The 19,734-nt window shown below is 41.1% G+C and overlaps 2 protein-coding genes across 4 annotated transcripts in view; one reads left to right on the top strand and one right to left on the bottom strand.

Moving 5' to 3' along the window:
- LOC115212067 overlaps window positions 1–5,504 on the bottom strand; it is a 34,401-nt gene extending 28,897 nt beyond the window's left edge. For both annotated transcript variants that reach the window (XM_029780876.2, XM_029780874.2), the window contains exons 1-2: window positions 5,207–5,504; window positions 389–589 (exon numbers count right to left, since the gene is read on the bottom strand). In XM_029780876.2, the coding sequence (XP_029636736.1) occupies window positions 389–485 (97 nt within the window). In that variant the 5' untranslated portion in view covers window positions 486–589; window positions 5,207–5,504. The remainder of the gene's footprint in view (window positions 1–388; window positions 590–5,206) is intronic.
- A 9,732-nt stretch (window positions 5,505–15,236) lies between these two features.
- The window catches only part of LOC115211917 (SET and MYND domain-containing protein 4), a 21,757-nt gene continuing 17,259 nt past the window's right edge, over window positions 15,237–19,734 (top strand). The window contains exons 1-3 of one of the 2 annotated variants that reach the window (XM_029780665.2): window positions 15,237–15,399; window positions 18,137–18,281; window positions 18,895–18,984. In XM_029780665.2, the coding sequence (XP_029636525.1) occupies window positions 15,257–15,399; window positions 18,137–18,281; window positions 18,895–18,984 (378 nt within the window). In that variant the 5' untranslated portion in view covers window positions 15,237–15,256. Of the gene's footprint in view, window positions 15,400–18,136; window positions 18,282–18,894; window positions 18,985–19,734 lie in introns of those variants that run through there. The other variant, XM_036502980.1, reaches the window with a different exon arrangement.

Genomic DNA, 19,734 nt, shown 5'->3' with positions numbered 1-19,734 from the left:
AATAAAGCCATTATTGTTCCTGTTTAAGGATTTTCTTCATGTTGTTTTGTTCTGCTGAATGTTGAGGAGTTTTCACCTACAAGATGAATATGTTATAGTGATCCTGCCAAAGTTTCCTTCAAAGCTAAATTAGGGGTTGTCATGCCAGAGGTGTCTACTGGAGTTGCCAACCCAATGTCTAATTCACTAAACTCACAGCAAGTTATGAGCTTTCAAACTTCCCACATTGAGCAGAAAACAGATAAAATTGAAGAAAATGAGAAGAAAATGAGAAGAAAATGACACGATGATAGTCTGAAGACTTGAACAGAAATCAATAAACAAGGATTAAAATCGCTTTGCTGAAGAACAAGAAGGGACCCTGCTGGGAAGAAAGTGTGCGTCTTACCAGTGACACTGCAGTTCCAAGGTGTTCCCCATGAAGAAGTTGGGCAACAAGTCAAAAATAAAATCTGCATCAAAAGTGATGTTTTCCATAGAAACATTATCGGCAGTAATTTCAATAATTTGATATGGATATCAACCTTATATTCTTCAGCGATTTCTCGAGCGGTGGTGCCTGGCAATTATATGCCAAAAAATGGTAATTCTGGAAATATACGGAAAGAAAAATATTACAAGTTCATAGTGTGTGTGTGTGTGTGTGTGTGTGTGTGTGTGTGTGTGTGTGTGTGTGTAGATAGATAGATAGATAGATAGATAGATAGATAGATAGATAGATAGATAGATAGATAGATAGATAGATAGATAGAGATAGATAGATAGATAGATAGATAGATTGATAGATAGCTGCATATTCATGAATTTTTGCGTTTTCCATCCGCTATGAGTATTACAACTTCTACGTAAATCCGAGCTCCTTGAAACAGCTGTCGAGTTTTCAAAAAATATGCATTCTCCAATTACGTTTCTGTATTTTTTATACTCCATGTAAAAGTAAATTTATTTGCCAAAATACATTAATATCTTAAGGCGGTGAGCTGGCAGAATCGTTAGCACGCAGGGTAACGTTGAAATTCTGCTATGGTCGGCTTTGCCTTTCATTCTTTCGGGGTCAATAAAATAAGTACCAGTTGAGCACTGGGATCGATTTAATCGACTGACTCTCTACCCCCGAAAATGATGGTCTTGTGCCAAAATTGGAAACCAGTATATATACAAATAAATATTTATATGCTTACACATATATGTTTATCTTCTGAATAGATAATGTATCTATACATATCCCCATATATATATATATTGTGTTTATCTGCATCACTATCAGCCTACCTGGATTTCTTTTATAGCCAAGTTTTACCCTTTGGACCCTGTCAGCGATAAAGACTACGGAACTTAAATCATTTGAGCACTACAGCATTCTGTCCCACTGCGTGGCACCTTGGGCAAGTGTCTTCTACTATAGCCTCAGGCCGACCAAAGCCTTGTGAGTGGATTTGGTAGACGGAAACTGAAAGAAGCCCGTCGTATATATGTATATATATATATATATATATATATATATATATATATATATATATATATATATATATACGTATGTGTGTGTGTGTGTTTGTGTCTGTGTTTGTGTCTGTGTTTGTCCCCCAACATCGCTTGACAACTGATGCTGGTGTGTTTACGTCCTCATAACTTAGTGGTTCGGCAAAAAAGACCGATAGAATAAGTACTAGGCTTACAAAGAATAAGTCCTGGGGTCGATTTGCTTGACTAAAGTCGGTGCTCCAGCATGGCCACAGTCAAATGACGGAAACAAGTAAAAGAGTAAATAAAAAATAAATAAACAGAATAAAATAAAATAGACCACACACTACTACACATTCACTCGTCAATCACTCATAAAATCTTTATGTAGTTCTACAAGAAGTAACCCCAGAGGATTACCACGCGTTTAAAGACTCATAGTAGGGACTCCATTTTTTATAAAATTCCTCTTGCTTGCTTTCATCGTATAATCTGGTTTTGGGTTTGTTTTTTGTTTTTTTTTTTTTCAATTAGATGTCTGTCGTGCACAAACTAACTAAAATGTTTGAAGCTGAGCGTGGTTTTTGACACTTTGCCTTTATATATAAAGAATTTTGCTAATAATATTAGCAAGTCAAAGATGCCGTCAGTAGATGGGTTTTTTTTTTTTTTTTCTCAATCCGAATAGAATGAGCTGTGGGTAAAGTTTCATGTTGCGAACATGTATGCCCTTTTCATACAGCAAATCTAAGAAGCGTTACCAGAAGGACTGTACACTTTCGCATTACCAGAAACGCTGTGATACCGTCTCCACCTCACTTTGACAAAAAGTGCACTGGTTGCTTTCGGCCAATTTAATCTTGAATAGTAGAGAATTAGTTGCTAAAATATTTGGTATAATTCTGAACTGGAACCATCATAGTTTAGTATCTGTTGTTGTCTTTATAGGTAGTAAAAAATATCTTTTTCCCATTCCAGTTCAACAAATATACACTCTTCCCATTTGTGTTTGAATATTACACAAGTCTCAACATTGTTTAAAACATAGTAGTATCGTTCGGCTCCTTTCTTAACAGACATGAGCTTTCCGATAGCTGTATTATCCTCTAAATGTTGGAAAGCAAGAGTTTTGCTTATTTTAAACTTTGTTTGGTAGCTTTTAATGGCCCTGATGAGCCTATTACACCGGAGAAAATTTGTATCTAGTTTTTTAAAATTCTGGGATTTTTCCAGGATGCGGTAAGATCCATCTAAACTGATAAAGTTACGAATCTGGCAAACACCTCACTCAAACCACGCAGGAAAAAACGATTGTCACTTTACCGACACCTAAGTGTTTATTAAATTGGTTCTGTTATGAATTCATCAAATGAATTAGGCTCTGTGTTATTTGTAAACTTGGCAAAGACAGAAATACAATGATGTCAAAAATCATTCCTGATAGTGTTAGCGAGTTTGCTTGGGAAAACGTTACCAAATACAGCTAAATTTTTCAGTTTTGTGGAGGAGGTATAGCATAAGTGTTTCCATTCGGATTCATAGTGATAGCTTTAAAGAGTTGCCGTAAGCAAAAGCTTCGACCATTCCAAGTCCACCTTCTTTAATAGGCTCACAAACAACAGCTCTCTTAATTTTATCAGGTTTTCCACTCCAGAGAAATTTAAATAATATTTTGTTTATTTCCTGAAGAAATTTACCCGATGGATTTGGGAGAGTAAGGAAGAGATAGTTCAAATTTGAGATGAGCAGTAATTTTAAAACCGCAATTCTACCCGTTGGTGTAATTATTCTTTTCATACATCTGCAGCGTGGCACAAGTACCAGAATTTCAAATAATTTATTTTCAAAATTCTTTTTAGTCATATCCTTTAAACATTACACCCAGAAGCTTGAAGTGATTTGGGTTCCATTTTATGTTTGAATTAGGTATCTGACTGAACTACCCTTTCTTGAACCTACCCACATCACCTGAGACTTATCATAGCTAATTTTAATTCCCGATATATCAGCGTAAAAATTCAAAGTGTCAACTGTAGCTTCATTCTTGCGAACCAGCTAAAATGAACTCTGTGTCGTCTGCATATTGCGTCAACAGATACTCTCCATCATCAACTATAATTCCTTTCATATCTCGGTATTTTTTTTTTCTTATAAGACCAGCCAGGACCTCAACGCAGAGAATAAAAATATAGAGAGAGGATCGCCCTGTCTACAGCCCCCGCTCAACAGGAAACCAAGGAGACAATGTACCTTTAATAGTCAGACAAGATCTAGCACCATGGTACAGAATTGAACCACTTACGGATGTCATCACCAAAACAAAACAAAACAAAAAAGCTAATGTCTTGTTTAAAAATGACCATGAGACAGAATCAAATGCCTTCTCGAAATCTATTAAAAACATTCTCGGGATGTCATTTAATTCTGTGTAGTTCATCAATCATATATCGATCTTACGTTGTCCCCAATCTATCTGTTAGATATGAATCCTGTTTGATCAATACTAACCAACTTTGGAAGGAGACTTTTAAACCTCTCAGCAATAACAGATGAGAAAAGTCTGTAGGTAGTATTGAGAAGTGAAATAGGTCTCCAGTTCTTCGAAAAACTCTTGAGCTTATCTACTTTGGGAATACAGGTAATAATACTTTACCTCTGTGTCGCTGACAAATAACCCTTAGCAAAGCTATGGTTGAATGACCTCAACAAAAACGGAGATAAATCTTTTCAAAAGAATTTATAAAAATTTTAAGTGAACCCATCCGAACCTGGACTTTTATTGGTTTTTTTTTTTTTGCCTTTTTCAAACATTTCAAAAGTCCATCATGAGTCATTGATTCCAATGGGTCAGAATCTCCCTTACTAAGCCTATACAGGGTCCCTTCAGAAAAAAGTTCACCAAGATCACAATCATTCAGCACATACTCCTTAAAAAAATAAAAAGTTTCGTAAAATGATGCAAAAATAACGGCTAACTTTCTCCCCTTCATCTATTCACTTGGCCTTTGAGCGAATTATGATACCCACCATTTTTGCTTTACGAATCTCTTCTAATTCTTTTTTTTTTCCTCGAGTTTTTCAATTTCTACCAAATTGGTTTCCAGTTGCTTGATATCATCTAGAAGATCTTGTTCTTTTTTTACTCTAGATTTTTTTTTTTTTAAGAATGCAGCGTATGAAATAGTTTTCCCTCTGATTTCCACTAACAGAGTTTCCAAAAAAAATTAATCATTTATAATAAATTCAATCTCAGGCATATTAACTCAGCTAATATCTCTGTCAGGATCTAAAGTGGGGGCGTGTTGCTTAAGCACGCCGCTAATGGTTTCCTTCACCGCTGACACATATTTGGGATCTCTTAAAAGGGAGTTATTAAATTTCCAATATGTACTTTTACGGTCTTCTTTGGAAAATCCTATTTTGATATCTACAAGAGAATGGTCTGATCTGTACCCAACCTTTATAGAAGACTCGCAAATGAATGAATACAAATTCTGTGACACCAGAAAGAAATCTAGCCCTGCTCGTCTAATAGGCTTTGAACGTCTAGAAGTATAGCCTTATGTTCCTGGGATATGACCTCTCCAAATATCTACAAGGTTGAGGTCCCCTATCATACCGACCACTTGCTTTAATAAACACTTAAGTGTCTAAAGACTTGCAGACAAAGATTAAAATCCCCGGCCATTCATAATTTTACGCTTTCTATGAGACATAAAGAATTACAGTGGAATTCTTCACTTACCTTTTAGCAAGGATCCTGATACACTATAATACCTGTCTGTGAGTCCGAGAACCGAAGTTTGGTTTAGTCTAACATGAGCTGCAAAGTGTTAATTGCAGAGCGGAAATGTTGAACTTGATACAATGGAGACGTAACGATGTCTTTCGTCACAACCGACTGTGTTGATAACTTTATGTATTTATTATTTATATGTGTGTGTGTGTGTGTGTATAAAAAAAGCTCCTGGTACTAAATGAATAAATATATCCACTGTTTTTGGTTGAATTAAGTACAAACAGACTTTTGACTATTGTTGGACCTTACTCCATGATATGCGGTGGAGTTAATGGGAACGGTTCGCTTTCAGTTTGACAAGATATGAAAAAAGCTGATAACAGAACGAGCGGGTGTGGGTGTGTGTGTGTGTGTTGCAGAGAGGATGAGAGCGTGTGTGTACTCCATTTCTTGTTGTTTTTAAAACAATGTCCTGTTCCTTTGGTTTGTGTCTATGTTTTCGTTTCTCTATGTGTTCGACGTCCCTTTGGTGTCCTGTACTCATATATGCGTGTATATGTACATGTAGAGGTAGGTACGTACATATATGTTTATATATATGCATATGTTTTATTTCTTTATTAATATATTATATATATATATATATATATATATATATATATATATATATATGGGTGCGCATTACCACGACTCGCCACCCACACCCAACGAAGAGGACTGCTTCACTGGCCTGGCCGCCGACCATCCCCGTGGACGCCTGCCCCTGGCCAGTTCCTAGCAGTGGATCTTTTCGCGGGCGCTTGTCAGCGTGCATTGGAGCGGTTCAACTTCTCCAGGCGCCAACGCCGCCTCAACATCTCCCCGGCTGAGCTCTGGCTCTTCGTTCCCTCCAACAGCGCGCTGACATTTCATCAAACCGGCTGACAAGGGTGGAGCTGTAGTGGTGTGGCGCGCGGACCTCTATAGGGCCGAGGCTTTCCGCCAACTCAATGACACCTCCTTCTACTCCCCTCTGCCCTCTAACCCCACACGTAGCTACCAACAGACGGTATCCTCTACTGTCCGCGACCTCATCTCGTCCTCCCGTCTCCCCCACAACCGCATCCAACCTAATTGTGCGAAACCCACGTACCCCCACCATTTACTCCTCCCAAAATCCACCAACCCAACAACCCTGGCACGCCCCATCGTCTCCGCCTGTAACTGCCCCACGGAGCTCATCTCTAAATACCTCGACGTGTCCTTGCCCCCCTAGTGGCATCTCTTCCCTCCCACATCCACGATACCAACCATGCTCTCCGGCTTTTCAACTCTTTCTCCTTTCCTCCCGGCTCCTCCAAAATCCTTTTTACTATGGACATCCAAAGCCTCTATACTGTTATCCCTCACACGAAGGACTGCAGGCCCTTCGACACTTTCTTGACCTCCGCTCCAACCCTGTACCTGACACCTCCACACTCATTCGTCTGGCCGAACTTGTCCTTACTCTGAACTGCTTCTCGTTCGCGGGCGAGTTCTACCATCAGATCTCGGGAGTGGCCATGGGAACGCGAATGGGCCCCAACTATCGCGAACTGTTCGTTGGCTATGTTGAGGCCCAAATATTCTCTAATTTCACAGGTCCCACTCCTGAACTATATGGTCGTTACATTGACGACATTATCGGTGCCACCTCACTCTCCCGTGAACATCTAGATTCCTTCCTCTCTTTCGTCCAATCTTTCCATCCAGCCCTCACTTCACTTCCACTATCTCCAACACCTCTGTCTCCTTCCTCGACATTTCGGGTAGCATTCTTCACTCCACTCTTACCACCTCCATTCACTACAAACACACAGACTCACACTCATACCTCAACTTCTCTTCCTCCCCCCAGAACACACCAAGCTTTCCATCCCCTATTCCCAATTCCTCCGTCTACGTAGGCTCTGTAGTGACGACCATCACTTTGAGACTCAGTCTAACGTATGGCTCACCACTTCACCCTACGTGGATACCCCCTCACCACTATCCACACCGCCCTTGCCAGAGCACGGTCCGTGGACGTGTATCTGCTCTCTCTCCCCGAACCCCGCCTGTAGTCTCCCGCCTCCCTTTTCCCCTCACTTACCACACCCACGACCCAACTTCCCAACGCACCATTCTTCGAGCTTTCCGTCATCTCCAGTCCGACCCGTCCACTTCACACTTCTTCCCTAACCGACCCCTCCCCTCTTTCAAACGAGCCCACAACCTTCGAGACATTTTGGTCCATAGCTCCTTCCCTGACCCTACCTCCCAACCCGCTCGTTCCCCTGTCCGGCCCCACGTTGCCGCACTTGCCCTTACCTCTCCCACCCACCCTCCTCACTAGCACCCATCATCGACCCTATCCCATCATCCACTCCTTCACCTGCACCTCCAGCAATATTATCTATTGCGTCTCTTGCTCTCTCTGCCATTCCTTGTACATCGGACAAACGGGACGCCGCTTGGCTGACCGGTTCGCGGAACACCTTCGAGACATCCACCTTGCGAACGACACACCGGTCTCTCGCCATTTCCGCTCCACCGGTCACTCCTTGCAACACCTATCTGTGTTCGGTTTGTCCTTACACAGAGGCCATCCGGATTCCCGTTTGCGCCGTGAACAGGAATTAATCTTCTCTCTTCGCTCTTATACGCCATTTGTTCTCAACTCTCTCCGCCCTCCTCATCTAACCCCCTCTCCCCCTCCTCACCTACCTTCCCCCCGACCCCTACTTCTTCAGTCCTTCATCCTTTCACCCCTACTCCCTTCCCTTCTTACCTCTTTCTCCCTCCCTCCTTCCCTCTTCCCCTTCCCTCTGCTCCCTCACTCCCCCCTCCCTCTTTCCTCCTTCCTCCTCCCCTCCTCATCCACTTCCTTCTCCCCTCCTCTCTCTCCCCCTCCCCCTCCTCTCCTCCCCCCTCTCCCCCCCCTCCCCCTCTTCTCCTCTCTCCACACTACACCACACGACTTTACACATCACATCATATATGATGTGCCATACTAATACATACACCAACTAATACATACTAATACATACACCAACCCTATATATACACACGTTCAGACCTCTCATACGCACTAATACTCTCTCATACACACACACACACACACACCCTTATACATACTAATACGTACTAATACTGACACTAATGGTGTCACGGGTTTTTTTATCTCGTGTTTTTGTTGTGATGTCCTTGAAAGCTTGTCTTCTTTTCTGTTCTGTAATTCCATTCGAGTTGGGGATTATTTTTTATAAGTGGACTACACATTAGAGATCTTTTGCTCCGTGCAGAACCTGCGGGAGCAACTGAAACATGTTGCAAGCGCCTCTCCTAATATTGTCTCTTTGTTAGTAACCCTCTCTCTCTCTCTCTCTCTCTCTCTCTCTCTCTCTCTCTCTCTCTCTCTCTCTCTCTCTCTCTCTCTCGCTTTCTCTTCTTTCTCACAAGCTTTTTACCCCTTAATCTGCATGTGGAGACTGACCCTTCACCTACCGAAAGGGTTCTATCTGTGCTCTCTTGTAAAACACAACTACCTTGACCTTGTCTCAGCTAGCAGACCTATCTTCCTCAGTGGATTTTCTCAGTTGTTTGGGGTCTAAACACAACTTCTGCCTCAAAATAGGGCAATGATTTCGCTGGGAAACCGCAGCAGAGGACTTCAATGGAAAATGATTCTGCATGCCATCCTTTGACAAGATCCTCACTTAAGCCCTTGTACTTAGCTTTCTTCAGTTGGTAAGAAATATCAAGCCTTCCCCCCCAGTGCACTGCAAGTTCAACCACAAGTAACTATTTTGTGCCCCTACATTGAAGAAGAAGAAGTGTTATGCCAAGTCAGAGCAGTGTACCCACCAGATCCATTTGCAGCACTCTGTCAGAGGCTTGATACAAAGAAGCACAGCTATTTTTGTCTCAGGAGCTTTATCATCATCCATTAAGAATCAAATACCTTTGAACTTTATCGAACAGACCTTTGATCAAATCCTGGCGAAATATAATTTCTTGCTAACACTCAACGACGTCGTTTTTTCCTTCAACAAATAAATTAGTCATTTTGAAGGAAATTGGGATTGACACCGATATCGAGTTCGGTTTATCTTTTAATGTATACTAGCAGTATCGCGCGGCGTTGCTCGGGTTTGTTTCGATCCTTTAGAATTGGAATTTTTGAAAAGTAAAAATTTTGTATTATGTAGCTTATTATTCTCATTAAGTGAACATTTTTCTGGTTGAAATACACCGAAAAATAGCGACACAGCAGTCAAAATATCGTAAAAAATAGGGATTTTCATAGAAAAAAATGAGACCTTTTTGATGTAAATAATTTTTGGTGTTAACATGGTCCAATTTGAATTTTATCTTCTACGGAAGAAAGAGCAAGCCTTCTTCTATCATACTCTCAATTTTGGTCAACTTGCGCCGCAGGGTCTCGGAGGAGATAGTGTTAATTGAAGGCTACCAAACCTGCCATACACAGACAACTTCAGCTTTATATAGAGAGAGATTATGTTGCCCAACCCACTATTCTCAATAATTAATTGAGGGCTTTTATATGTGTTCCTTCCTGTATTTAATTTTGTCTTTTTGCTATTTCGAATTTGGCTGTTTGTTGGTCTCAACTTCCGCAGGTCCCACCACTTGGCAATTTCCGTGAGGATTGCTGTCTCCCTGTACAACTTTTCTCTTCTACTCTACGTCATCAGTCGGAAAATGTGATTCTGTGTAGAAAGAGTTGCTCTACACTGTGCACAGGATGGGTTTTCTTCCTTGCTTAAGATTTTAAGATTCTTTGAGGTTGGTAAGAGGTCAGCAAAGCAAATTGAGAAACTATGTTGGAAAGTCGGTAGCATCGTTCCCATCGACTACAGCATAAGCTGGCTTAAATCATCTGGTTTGAACTGGTACCTGTTGAACGATGGTAGAATTCACATCCTGTACATTGTCGCTTTTGAGAAGTTGGATGGCACGTTCACAAAATCACACAAAGTTTCTATAATTCTTTGCGATGCTAGATCAATTTCTGTTGGTGACCATTGCCTCCATTTGAAGTAAAACCTTTGCAAACGTGGCTACTGACACATGTCTCGAGCTGGGCCAGCTCAAGGTACCGGCAACTCGGGCAGTCGCCCAGGGTACCATGTGCTAGGGGACGCTTGGGTGAACGTGATGAAAACAAAGAAATTTCCACGACATGCCGAAATTCAGCTTGCCCAGGGTCGGCCCTGGTCTCCAGTGCTAGATGAAGTATGTTTTTCTCGTTTCTTTGCTTTTCATTTAGTTTTTTTTTTTTTTACTTCAGTCTCAAGACGTCCGTCCATTCCTCAAAACGTTTGAACCAAAGTTTTCGTCTTGCTCCGACAAAATGTGAGGCCGCTGTAATTTTTAATGCAATCGCTCAAAAGGCTAAATCTGGGTTTGCTAACTGCTCAACATGCACAAAAGTTTGTAACGATTTCTAGGCGCCTCCAACCGAAAGGATGTTAAAATCATTACATTTTTCGATTATTAAAATACTGTCAAACCAAAGATAGTCTCTTGAGGTGCTAAAATTGGTTGTCAAATCTCACTCAAATTACATCCGTACCGTTTGCTTTGTTTTGTTTTTATGGAATGAGACTGAATTATATTGTTGTTTGAAGAAAATATAGGATGACACTTGCAGCACCGTTGATCTCAAATCTGCTCGTTCAGAGCCGACTTGGACCTAAGAGAAAAAAAAATACTTATGTACTAAAAGCGAAATCTACTAAAATACTCGAGAACAGTTTTACGCTATTTTCATGAAGTAAATTGTTTTGTTTTTCTCAGAAGAAATAAATAATTTATACATTTTTTTATATACACCCAGGCCTATTTCCCATTTTTTTGGAGCGGGTAACCACAACAAGACACATACCATTCATTTCCCAGCTCAAAGAGGCGAGCCCCATCCTATGCTCGGGTTAAGGCATAAAACGCAACCCCCGATATCAGCAGTGGGGGCCGACAGCATATGCTGGTTTACCTCCACTGCATCATGCTGGTTCCGAACCCCTTTGAGCATCCATCCGCAAACACTCTCCTAGCTTTCCTATCATTTATAAATTCTCTTGCCTCTCTCATTCCAACACCTCCAACCACCAAAGCTTTCTTCATTCCATCCATCCACACAAACTGAGGTCTACCTCTGGTTCTGCTGCTTACCACTTCTGCCCTCATCTTCCTCTGCTCCTCATCCATCCTCTCCATGAGTCCAAACCACCTCAACATTCGTCTATTTTGGTTGTTAGTTTTTCCCTCATTCCTACTCGTCTTCGCACCTCCTCATTCCTCATCCTGTCCGTCCGTGTCACACCAACCATAGCCCTCAAACATCCCATCTCAAACACATTTAGTCGCCTCCTTTCTGCCTCTCTCAGACCCCACGTCTCTGCACCATATAACATTATCGGTACAATCACGCCCTCATACACACCTCTTTTCGTTTTCATACTCAACCGCTTATCTCTCAGCATATCTTTCACAACTCCAAGTATCTTTTTCCCCTCCCTCATTCTATAGCCCACTTCCTCAGCCAACCCCTCCCCCATCCGCCGTCACGTGATCTCAGGTACTTAAAAACACTCACCTCCTCCAACCTCTCACCGTTTATACTCACATTCATCCAACCAGCCATTCCATCTCTCGAAAATCTCATCACCTGGGTATGACTCTAAACTACACCCGGTAGTGGGACCCCTGGGGCCCTGGTTTCAGAGTCTGAGGAGTGTGGAATCACCTCTTAGCCTCTATTGTTCCCAGGTCTACTCTGGCCCGGGGTGGTAGCACCTGTAAGGACCCCAGCGATGGGTTAACTAACACCCAAACCCTGCGGCTGGGTGTGTGGGATCGGTAGAATACAGTCGCCGTATTCCCAGCGTGTTGTAAGAAGCGACTAAAAGGGGTAGGAGCGAGGGGACTGGGAATCCACCCCTTCTAGAAATTCCTGCTCCTAAAAAGACAACAGGAAATAATTTAATGAAATTCATTAAAACTTACCAAGGTTCTATCGTTATGTTATACTTAATAAAGCGTCAATCTACTTTCTGTTATTTTTATTTATTTATGCGTCCTTTTCAAGCCTAGTCAGGCTCATGGACCCGGTTTCCCGGTTTCTGTGGTGTATGTGTTCCTCCCAGCTGGACGGGACGCCAGTCCATCGCAGCGTTACTCAAGAAACAGGAAGAAAGAGTGAAAAAAAGTTAGGGCGAAAGAGTACAACAGGGGTCACCACCACCCCCTGCCGGAGCTTCGTGGAGCTTTAGGTGTTTTCGCTCAATAAACACACACAACGCCCGGTCTGGGAATCGAAACCGCGATCCTCTGACAACAAGTCCGCTGGCCTAAGCACTGGGCCATTGCGCCTCCACCTACTTCTATGAATCCGACCAATAGTCTGTTTTATTCGCACTTCATTACAAATGAGATACGCTTCTACTCTCACATTACTAATCGCTTTACTACCTGACCAATATTTTTCTGGGTGAATGAAAGAAAGATAAAACCATTCCTTCCAACACACTTCATGAAAAACGATAAGTAAATTAGTTTGAACCTATTTCAAGAGTGCAGTCATGAACGTGTTAACTCTAACTGAAATGTTATGTTTACAAATACTTCATACGTTATCATTTTTATGTCTAAAGTCTAAACCTTGTTTCTGGTCACTGTTCAGTATTCGGGTTTTGTTGTAGTTTTTTTTTATCACTGTTCGCATTAGTTGAAAATAATGCCCTTTAAACTCATCAGGACACAGACAAGTCGCTGAAGATTCCGTCTTTGCGGAATAATTCAAGCGGTTGTAGATTTAAACTGTTTACTATTACTTATCTTCATGGATGGAAATGGGTTTGGGAATCTATGATTACACTAAGGTCCTTAAGGGTCCACTTTAGTGTGTGGTCTACCTGGCTATTTATACTTTCGCATGCAGTCTAACTCTAATCTAATTCCAACCCTAATCCTAAACCCTAAATCCTAACCTTAACATTTACCCTAACCCTAAACCCCAACCCTAAACCTCAAACATAACCCCGAACCCTAACTCTAATCTTAAATCTTAAACTTAAACTCGAACCCTAAACTTTAACCCTCATCCTAACCTAGATCGGGTTGCAGTGTGAAGATCTAAGGTTCTCAAGTCGGAGGCACCAATTGTGGAGAAAAATGCAATTATTATAATTGTAGGGTAACGATGTAGCTACTGTTAATGTGAAGAACAATACCATTGTAACGCGCAGATGAAGTGAAGAATAACAGCAACGAATAAAGAATAATATTCGCACATTTATTTGCCCGCAGTGGTTAGTTATATACATACAGTAGTGTGGAGGCCCAATGGTCCAGTGGTTAGGGCAGTGGGTTCGTGGTCATAGGATCGCGGTTTCGATTCCCAGACAGACCTGGCGTTGTGAGTGTTTATTGAGTGAAAACACTTAAAGTTCTACGTGGCTCCGGCAGGGTGTGGTAACGACCCTTGCTATACTCTTTCATTTTAACTTTTTCTTCTTGTTTCTGTTGTACCTGTATTTCAAAGGGCCAGCCTTGTCGCACTCTGTGTCACGCTGAATCTTCCTGAGAACCTTGTTAAAGGTACATATATCTGTGGAGTGCTCAGCCACTTGCACGATAATTTCACGAGCAGGCTGTTCCGTTGATCAACTGGAACCCTCCTCATTGTAACTGACAGAGTGCCACAACACATAGTAGTGATTGTAAATAATCGACATGTTGATGGCTCGCTGGTTGGTATTTGATAGTGGTGCGTTCTGCTGACCGAGAAAGAAAAGGTAAAGATTGCTTTGTGCTGGCAGAGAGAAGGAAAGGGTGAAAATTGGGTTTTGTCTTTCTGCGCTGGCGAAAGATGCTCCTCGGCTAACCGACTGAAAACCGAAGAGGACGAGTGAGAGAGAAATGCTCTCCGTCATATAGTGTATGACCAGGAAGTAGGTCAAACCTTCAATAAAGGACTGACCCTTCGGTGACCAGCAAAGGTCCTAGGAGGTCAAGTGTTTCCCATCAATCACCCGGTGTGGAGATGAAATCACAAAAGATCACACACTTGTCTGACAAGCAACAAGTGTGTGGATTCGATTTCGAATCTCAGGCAGGCAGGGCCAAGCGAACTCCTGCAAGATAGTTTCACAGAGTAGACTAAGGATTCTGCGGCAGACTACACACCAAAGTTGTGCTTCAGTTAGGCTGAGGTTGAGAAGGTTCGACACTATAAGCGGCAGCATCCCTATCACCCATGATGTAGAGGGACACCATCCCATGCACGTCGCCCACGCAATGACCAGCAGCACAGACGGTATGTCGCCAAATGAAGGCTTTCGATTGAAAGTTTGGGGAGAAGTCTTGACGATTACATCGACCCTCAATACTGACTTGGTACTTTATTTCATCGACCATGGAAGGATGAAAGACACACAGACTTCCGTGGAATTTGAACTAAGAACGTAAAACCAGAAAAATGTCACTAAGCATTTTGCACGAGTGCAACAATTTCAGGAGAGGATATGTCGATTACCTCGACCCCAGTGCTCAACTGGTACTTATTTTATCGACCCCAAAACGATGAACGGGAAGTCGACTTCGGCGGAATTTGAACTCAAAACACGAAGACTGACGAAATGCCGCTAAGCATTTTTCCCGGTGTGCTAACGATTCTACCAGCTCACTGCCCTTTCCTGAAAAGATGAAAGGTAAAGTCGACCACAGCGGAATTTGAACTCAGAACATAAAGATGGATGAAATACCTATTTCTTTACTACCCACAAGGGGCTAAACATAGAGGGGACAAACAAGGACAGACAAACGGATTAAGTTGATTTAACTGGTACTTATTTAATCGACCCCGAAAGGATGAAAGGCAAAGTCGACCTTAGCGGAATTTGAAGTCAGAACGTAGAGACAAACGAAATACCGCAAAGCATTTCGCCCGGCGTGCTAACGTTTCTGCCAGCTCGCCGCCGTAATCGTAGCCTTAATATTAACAAGGAATCCACTTGGGTTTACACCGGCCCAATGGCGTCAAAAATCGGCAACTGGCAAATTGCTTTGGATAATATTATTGAAGAATTCGACAAAGATGGTTCTTTAGAATATTTCCGAACACTCACCTCTAATCAGAATAGGATTGAGTTTATTCTAAACAAAAATATTATTTTGTACGTTATTTATTTCATTCTGATGTCATTTATCATTTACGAACTTTCGATGTAACTTTATTTTGCAGACGAAAATATTTATTTGAGGATTTCGTTTCTCACAATACATTGTTTCTGTATTTGGGACGGTTTTATCGTGTGTGTGTGTGTGTGTATGAGAGAGAGAGAGAGAGGTGGGGGAGGGGCTTCTTTTGACAAAAACATCACCTGGTTTACATCGAAATAATGTTTTGTGTGTGTATGTATGTGTGTCTATATATATATATATATATATATATATATATATATATATATTATATATATATATATATATATATAAGGCGAGCTGGCAGAAACGTTTGCACGCCGGGCGGCGAAATGCGTAGCTGTATTTCGTCTGCCCGTTACGTTTTGATAATCTGCTTAATCTGTGTGTCTGTCCTTGTTCGTCCTCTCTGTGTTTAGCCCCTTGTGGGCAATAAAGAAATATATATATATATATATATATTAAAGGATTTATGAATTTCCATCCAAAAGTTCTTGTTCCTACGTATATCTGATGGAGTCTCTCGTCGAAGACGACGGGTATGAGCGTTCAGCTTTTTCCGAACGACCTGCTCCGATAATTCGTTTATAATGATCAAATAGTACGTGCTGCACATTTGCTCACTCTCGCTCCGTCAAATCGACGTTACCTGAACCGGTGCCCATTGTCACACGCGTCGGGTGTCGAAGTGATCGCAAAGCAACGTGAACTGAAGTGTTTTGCTCAAGAACACAATGCACCACCCCAGTCTAGGAATTGAAACCGCGATCTTGCGATTGTGAGTGCCACACCCTTAACCTGTAGTGAGGGCTGCGCCCTAATCACTGCCAGGTTAATAACCTAGTGTAGAACTCAATACACATGTATTTCAGAAGAAAATGTTAGCTGAGTAGAGAGCTGAATAAGAAAAAGAGATTACACATGCAAACACACACATGCACGCACAGCACTTTTTAGACTGGTCATTCCAATAATCTCCTCTCTTGGATAGAAAATGTACAACTTCTTTTCAAATTTCCAAATTCTATACTGAATTCATCAATGCCTATAATACTCTCTCTCTCTTTTACTCTTTTACTTGTTTCAGTCATTTGACTGTGGCCATGCTGGAGCACCACCTTTAATCGAACAACTCGACCCTGGGACTTATTCTTTTGTAAGCCCAGTACTTATTCTATCGGTCTCTTTTGCCGAACCGCTAAGTAACGGGGACATAAACACACCAGCATTGGTTGTCAAGCAATGCTAGGGGGACAGACACACACATGCATAGATATATATATACATATATACGACGGGCTTCTTTCAGTTTCCGTCTACCAAATCCACTCACAAGGCATTGGTCGGCCCAAGGCTATAGTAGAAGACACTTGCCCAAGGTGCCACGCAGTGGGACTGAACCCGGGACCATGTGGTTGGTTAGCAAGCTACTTACCACACAGCCACTCCTGCGCCTATGGTTATTCAAATAATGTCCTCTCTTGGATAGAAAATGTACAACTTCTTTTCAAATTTCCAAATTCTATACTGAATTCATCAATGCATATAATACATTTATTTTCATAATTATTTTTATTAAAACTGCATTTTTACCTGCAATTAAAGCCATCTTTACTCAATTTTAAGTGCATCAGTTTATGATTTCAGTATTACTTCTCCTTCACTTGTTGCTTCAACTTAAAGAATTTGCTTTCATGCAATCCAAAATTCAAGCTATTCATTATGTTCAATACCTATTCAGCTGAACAACAAGAATTTCTTCATAAATCATTTATACATTCTTTTTATTACTGTTGCTGTTGTTTGTGTTTGTATTTCACTCTACACACACACACACATATATATACATACATACACACATACATACATACATACATACATACATACTACATACATACATACATACATACATACATGCATGCATGCATGCATGCATGCATGCATGCACATATATATATATATGTATATATATACATCCCGCTGTGCTTGAGGAGACCTATTGAGTCAAGTACATGAACATCGAAATAAATATCAATGGAAATAGTAGTTGTGATACCTGTGCTGGTGGCACATAAAAAGCACCATCCGAACATGGCCGATGCCAGCGCCACCTCAAATGGCTTCTGTGCCGGTGACACGTTAAAAGCACCAACCGATCGTGGTCGATGCCAGACTCCCCTGGCACCTGTGCCGGTGGCACGTAAAAAGCACCCACTACACTTGCAGAGTGGTTGGCGTTAGGAAGGGCATCCAGCTGTAGAAACACTGCCAGATCAGACTGGAGCCTGGTGCAGCCCCTGGCTTCCCAGACCCCGGTCAAACCGTCCAACCCGTGCTAGCGCGGAAAACGGACGTTAAACGATGATGATGATGATATATATATATATGTATGTATGTATATATATATATATATATGTATATATATTTATATATATATATATATATGTGTGTGTGTGTATAATACAAATGAGAAAATGGAGAAACAAATTTGGTTTGTTCATTAACTTTCAGATATCATAATGTTGGATTATTTATTCATTTTACAAATGAGAACATCAAAAGCATACAAAATATTGTATAAATCAATTAAGAATTTGGGTACTTTACCAACAGTGTATTGGATAAACGATATCCCATAGTGGGTTACACCCATAACCCCTATCTTACTTTGTACTATATATATATGTATATGATTATTTTTTTCATTTTTAGAAATATTCCTTGGATCTCTGCCTATTTGGAGAATGCTGATAAATTACACCTGAAATCTGACAAAAAATCAGTCGCAGCACGACAAAATGGCAACAAGGCATTTCAAGCGAAGAACTTTGCAGTGGCTCTGGAGCATTACACTAAGGTTAATTGTGTTCTTTTGTTTTAATTCTGGTCAATGAATGCAAGATGGCTTCACTGGTAGAGTACACTACCAGTGAAAAATGTTGTGAATTGTTTTGTTTTGTAAAGTAATCAAGAGAGAAGAGAGCAGTTCTGATGATGTTTTGTGGGCCTCTCCAGCCTGGTGAGATTGATTTAGCCGGGAAATAAAGTACATTCCTTTATTCTTTTAATTGTTTCAGTCATTTGACTGCAGCCATGCTTGAGCACTGCCTTTAATCGAGCAAATCGACCCCAGGACTTATTCTTTGTAAGCCTACTACTTATTCTATTGGTCTCTTTTGCCGAACCGCTAAGCTACAGGGAGGTAAACACACCAGCATCAGTTAGCACGGAAAACGGACGTTAAACGATGATGATGATGATGATATATATATATATATAAATATGAGGAAATAGACAAACTGAGAGAAGATGCTATTGTTTTAACTCTGGTCACTGTAGATATCACAAAGCATCTTGACCATTGCTTTACAGGTTATGTCACTTGTGACCATTATAACAAAGCATAAGAATTCCTTTCTACTATTGCTTTCAGTTACTCAAGTCTATTTTCCCTTTCTTTCTCTTTTCAGAGCCTAACTTTGGCACCGTTAACTTCCGATGACCTTGCTCTTTCTTATTCTAATCGATCTGCTGCTCTCTTTCATCTCGGCAAATATCAAGTGAGTATTAAACAAACATCTATGGTTTCAAACTTTGGCACAAGGCCAGCAATTTTGGGGAAGGGGTTTAGTTCGATTACATCATCCCCAGTGCTCCACTGGTCCTTATTTTGTTGACCCTGAAAGGATGAAAATCCAAGTTGACCATGTCAGAATTTGAACTCAGAACGTCCAGACAAGCAAGATACTGCTAAGCAATTTTCCCGATGTGCTAACGATTCTGCCAACCCATCCTGTTGCTTCTTTACTTACTGGGTAGCAAAATGTTGATGTAATGGCAAAGCTACTTTGAATGGAAGCATCAGCTTGGTTCAATCCTCAGTTACAACTGCTTCATATCTTGCGCTTGTTCTCTCATAGAATGTGTAATCTCTACATTCGCTGATGCCATTGTTACTGTGGGAGTTTTGTTTAATGGACGACACCAATAATGACTATATTAGCATAATGATGCATTTGTGGGAGGTGTTGGGTAGAGGCAATTGAATTGCGCCCAGTATATTACTGGGATTTAGTTTGTCAACCCTGGAAGAATGAGAGGCAAAATCAAACTCATTGAGATTTATATTCAATCTAAAGGAGAGACAAAACTAATTCTTGAGAGGAATCTAGTTCAGTGCTTTATTCCTTTTGTCCCCAAACTGACCTCCCAAGAGGAAAAAGGTTTCTTGTTGTTACCAAAAACATTTTAAGTTATAGATTATAAGTAAACCAATTGAATAAAACCAGTATATTCTTTTCTACTCTAGG

The sequence above is a fragment of the Octopus sinensis genome, linkage group LG5, assembly GCF_006345805.1.
Source record: "Octopus sinensis linkage group LG5, ASM634580v1, whole genome shotgun sequence".
NCBI classification, from domain to species: domain Eukaryota; kingdom Metazoa; phylum Mollusca; class Cephalopoda; order Octopoda; family Octopodidae; genus Octopus; species Octopus sinensis.
This window is presented reverse-complemented; position numbering and strand designations above follow the sequence as displayed.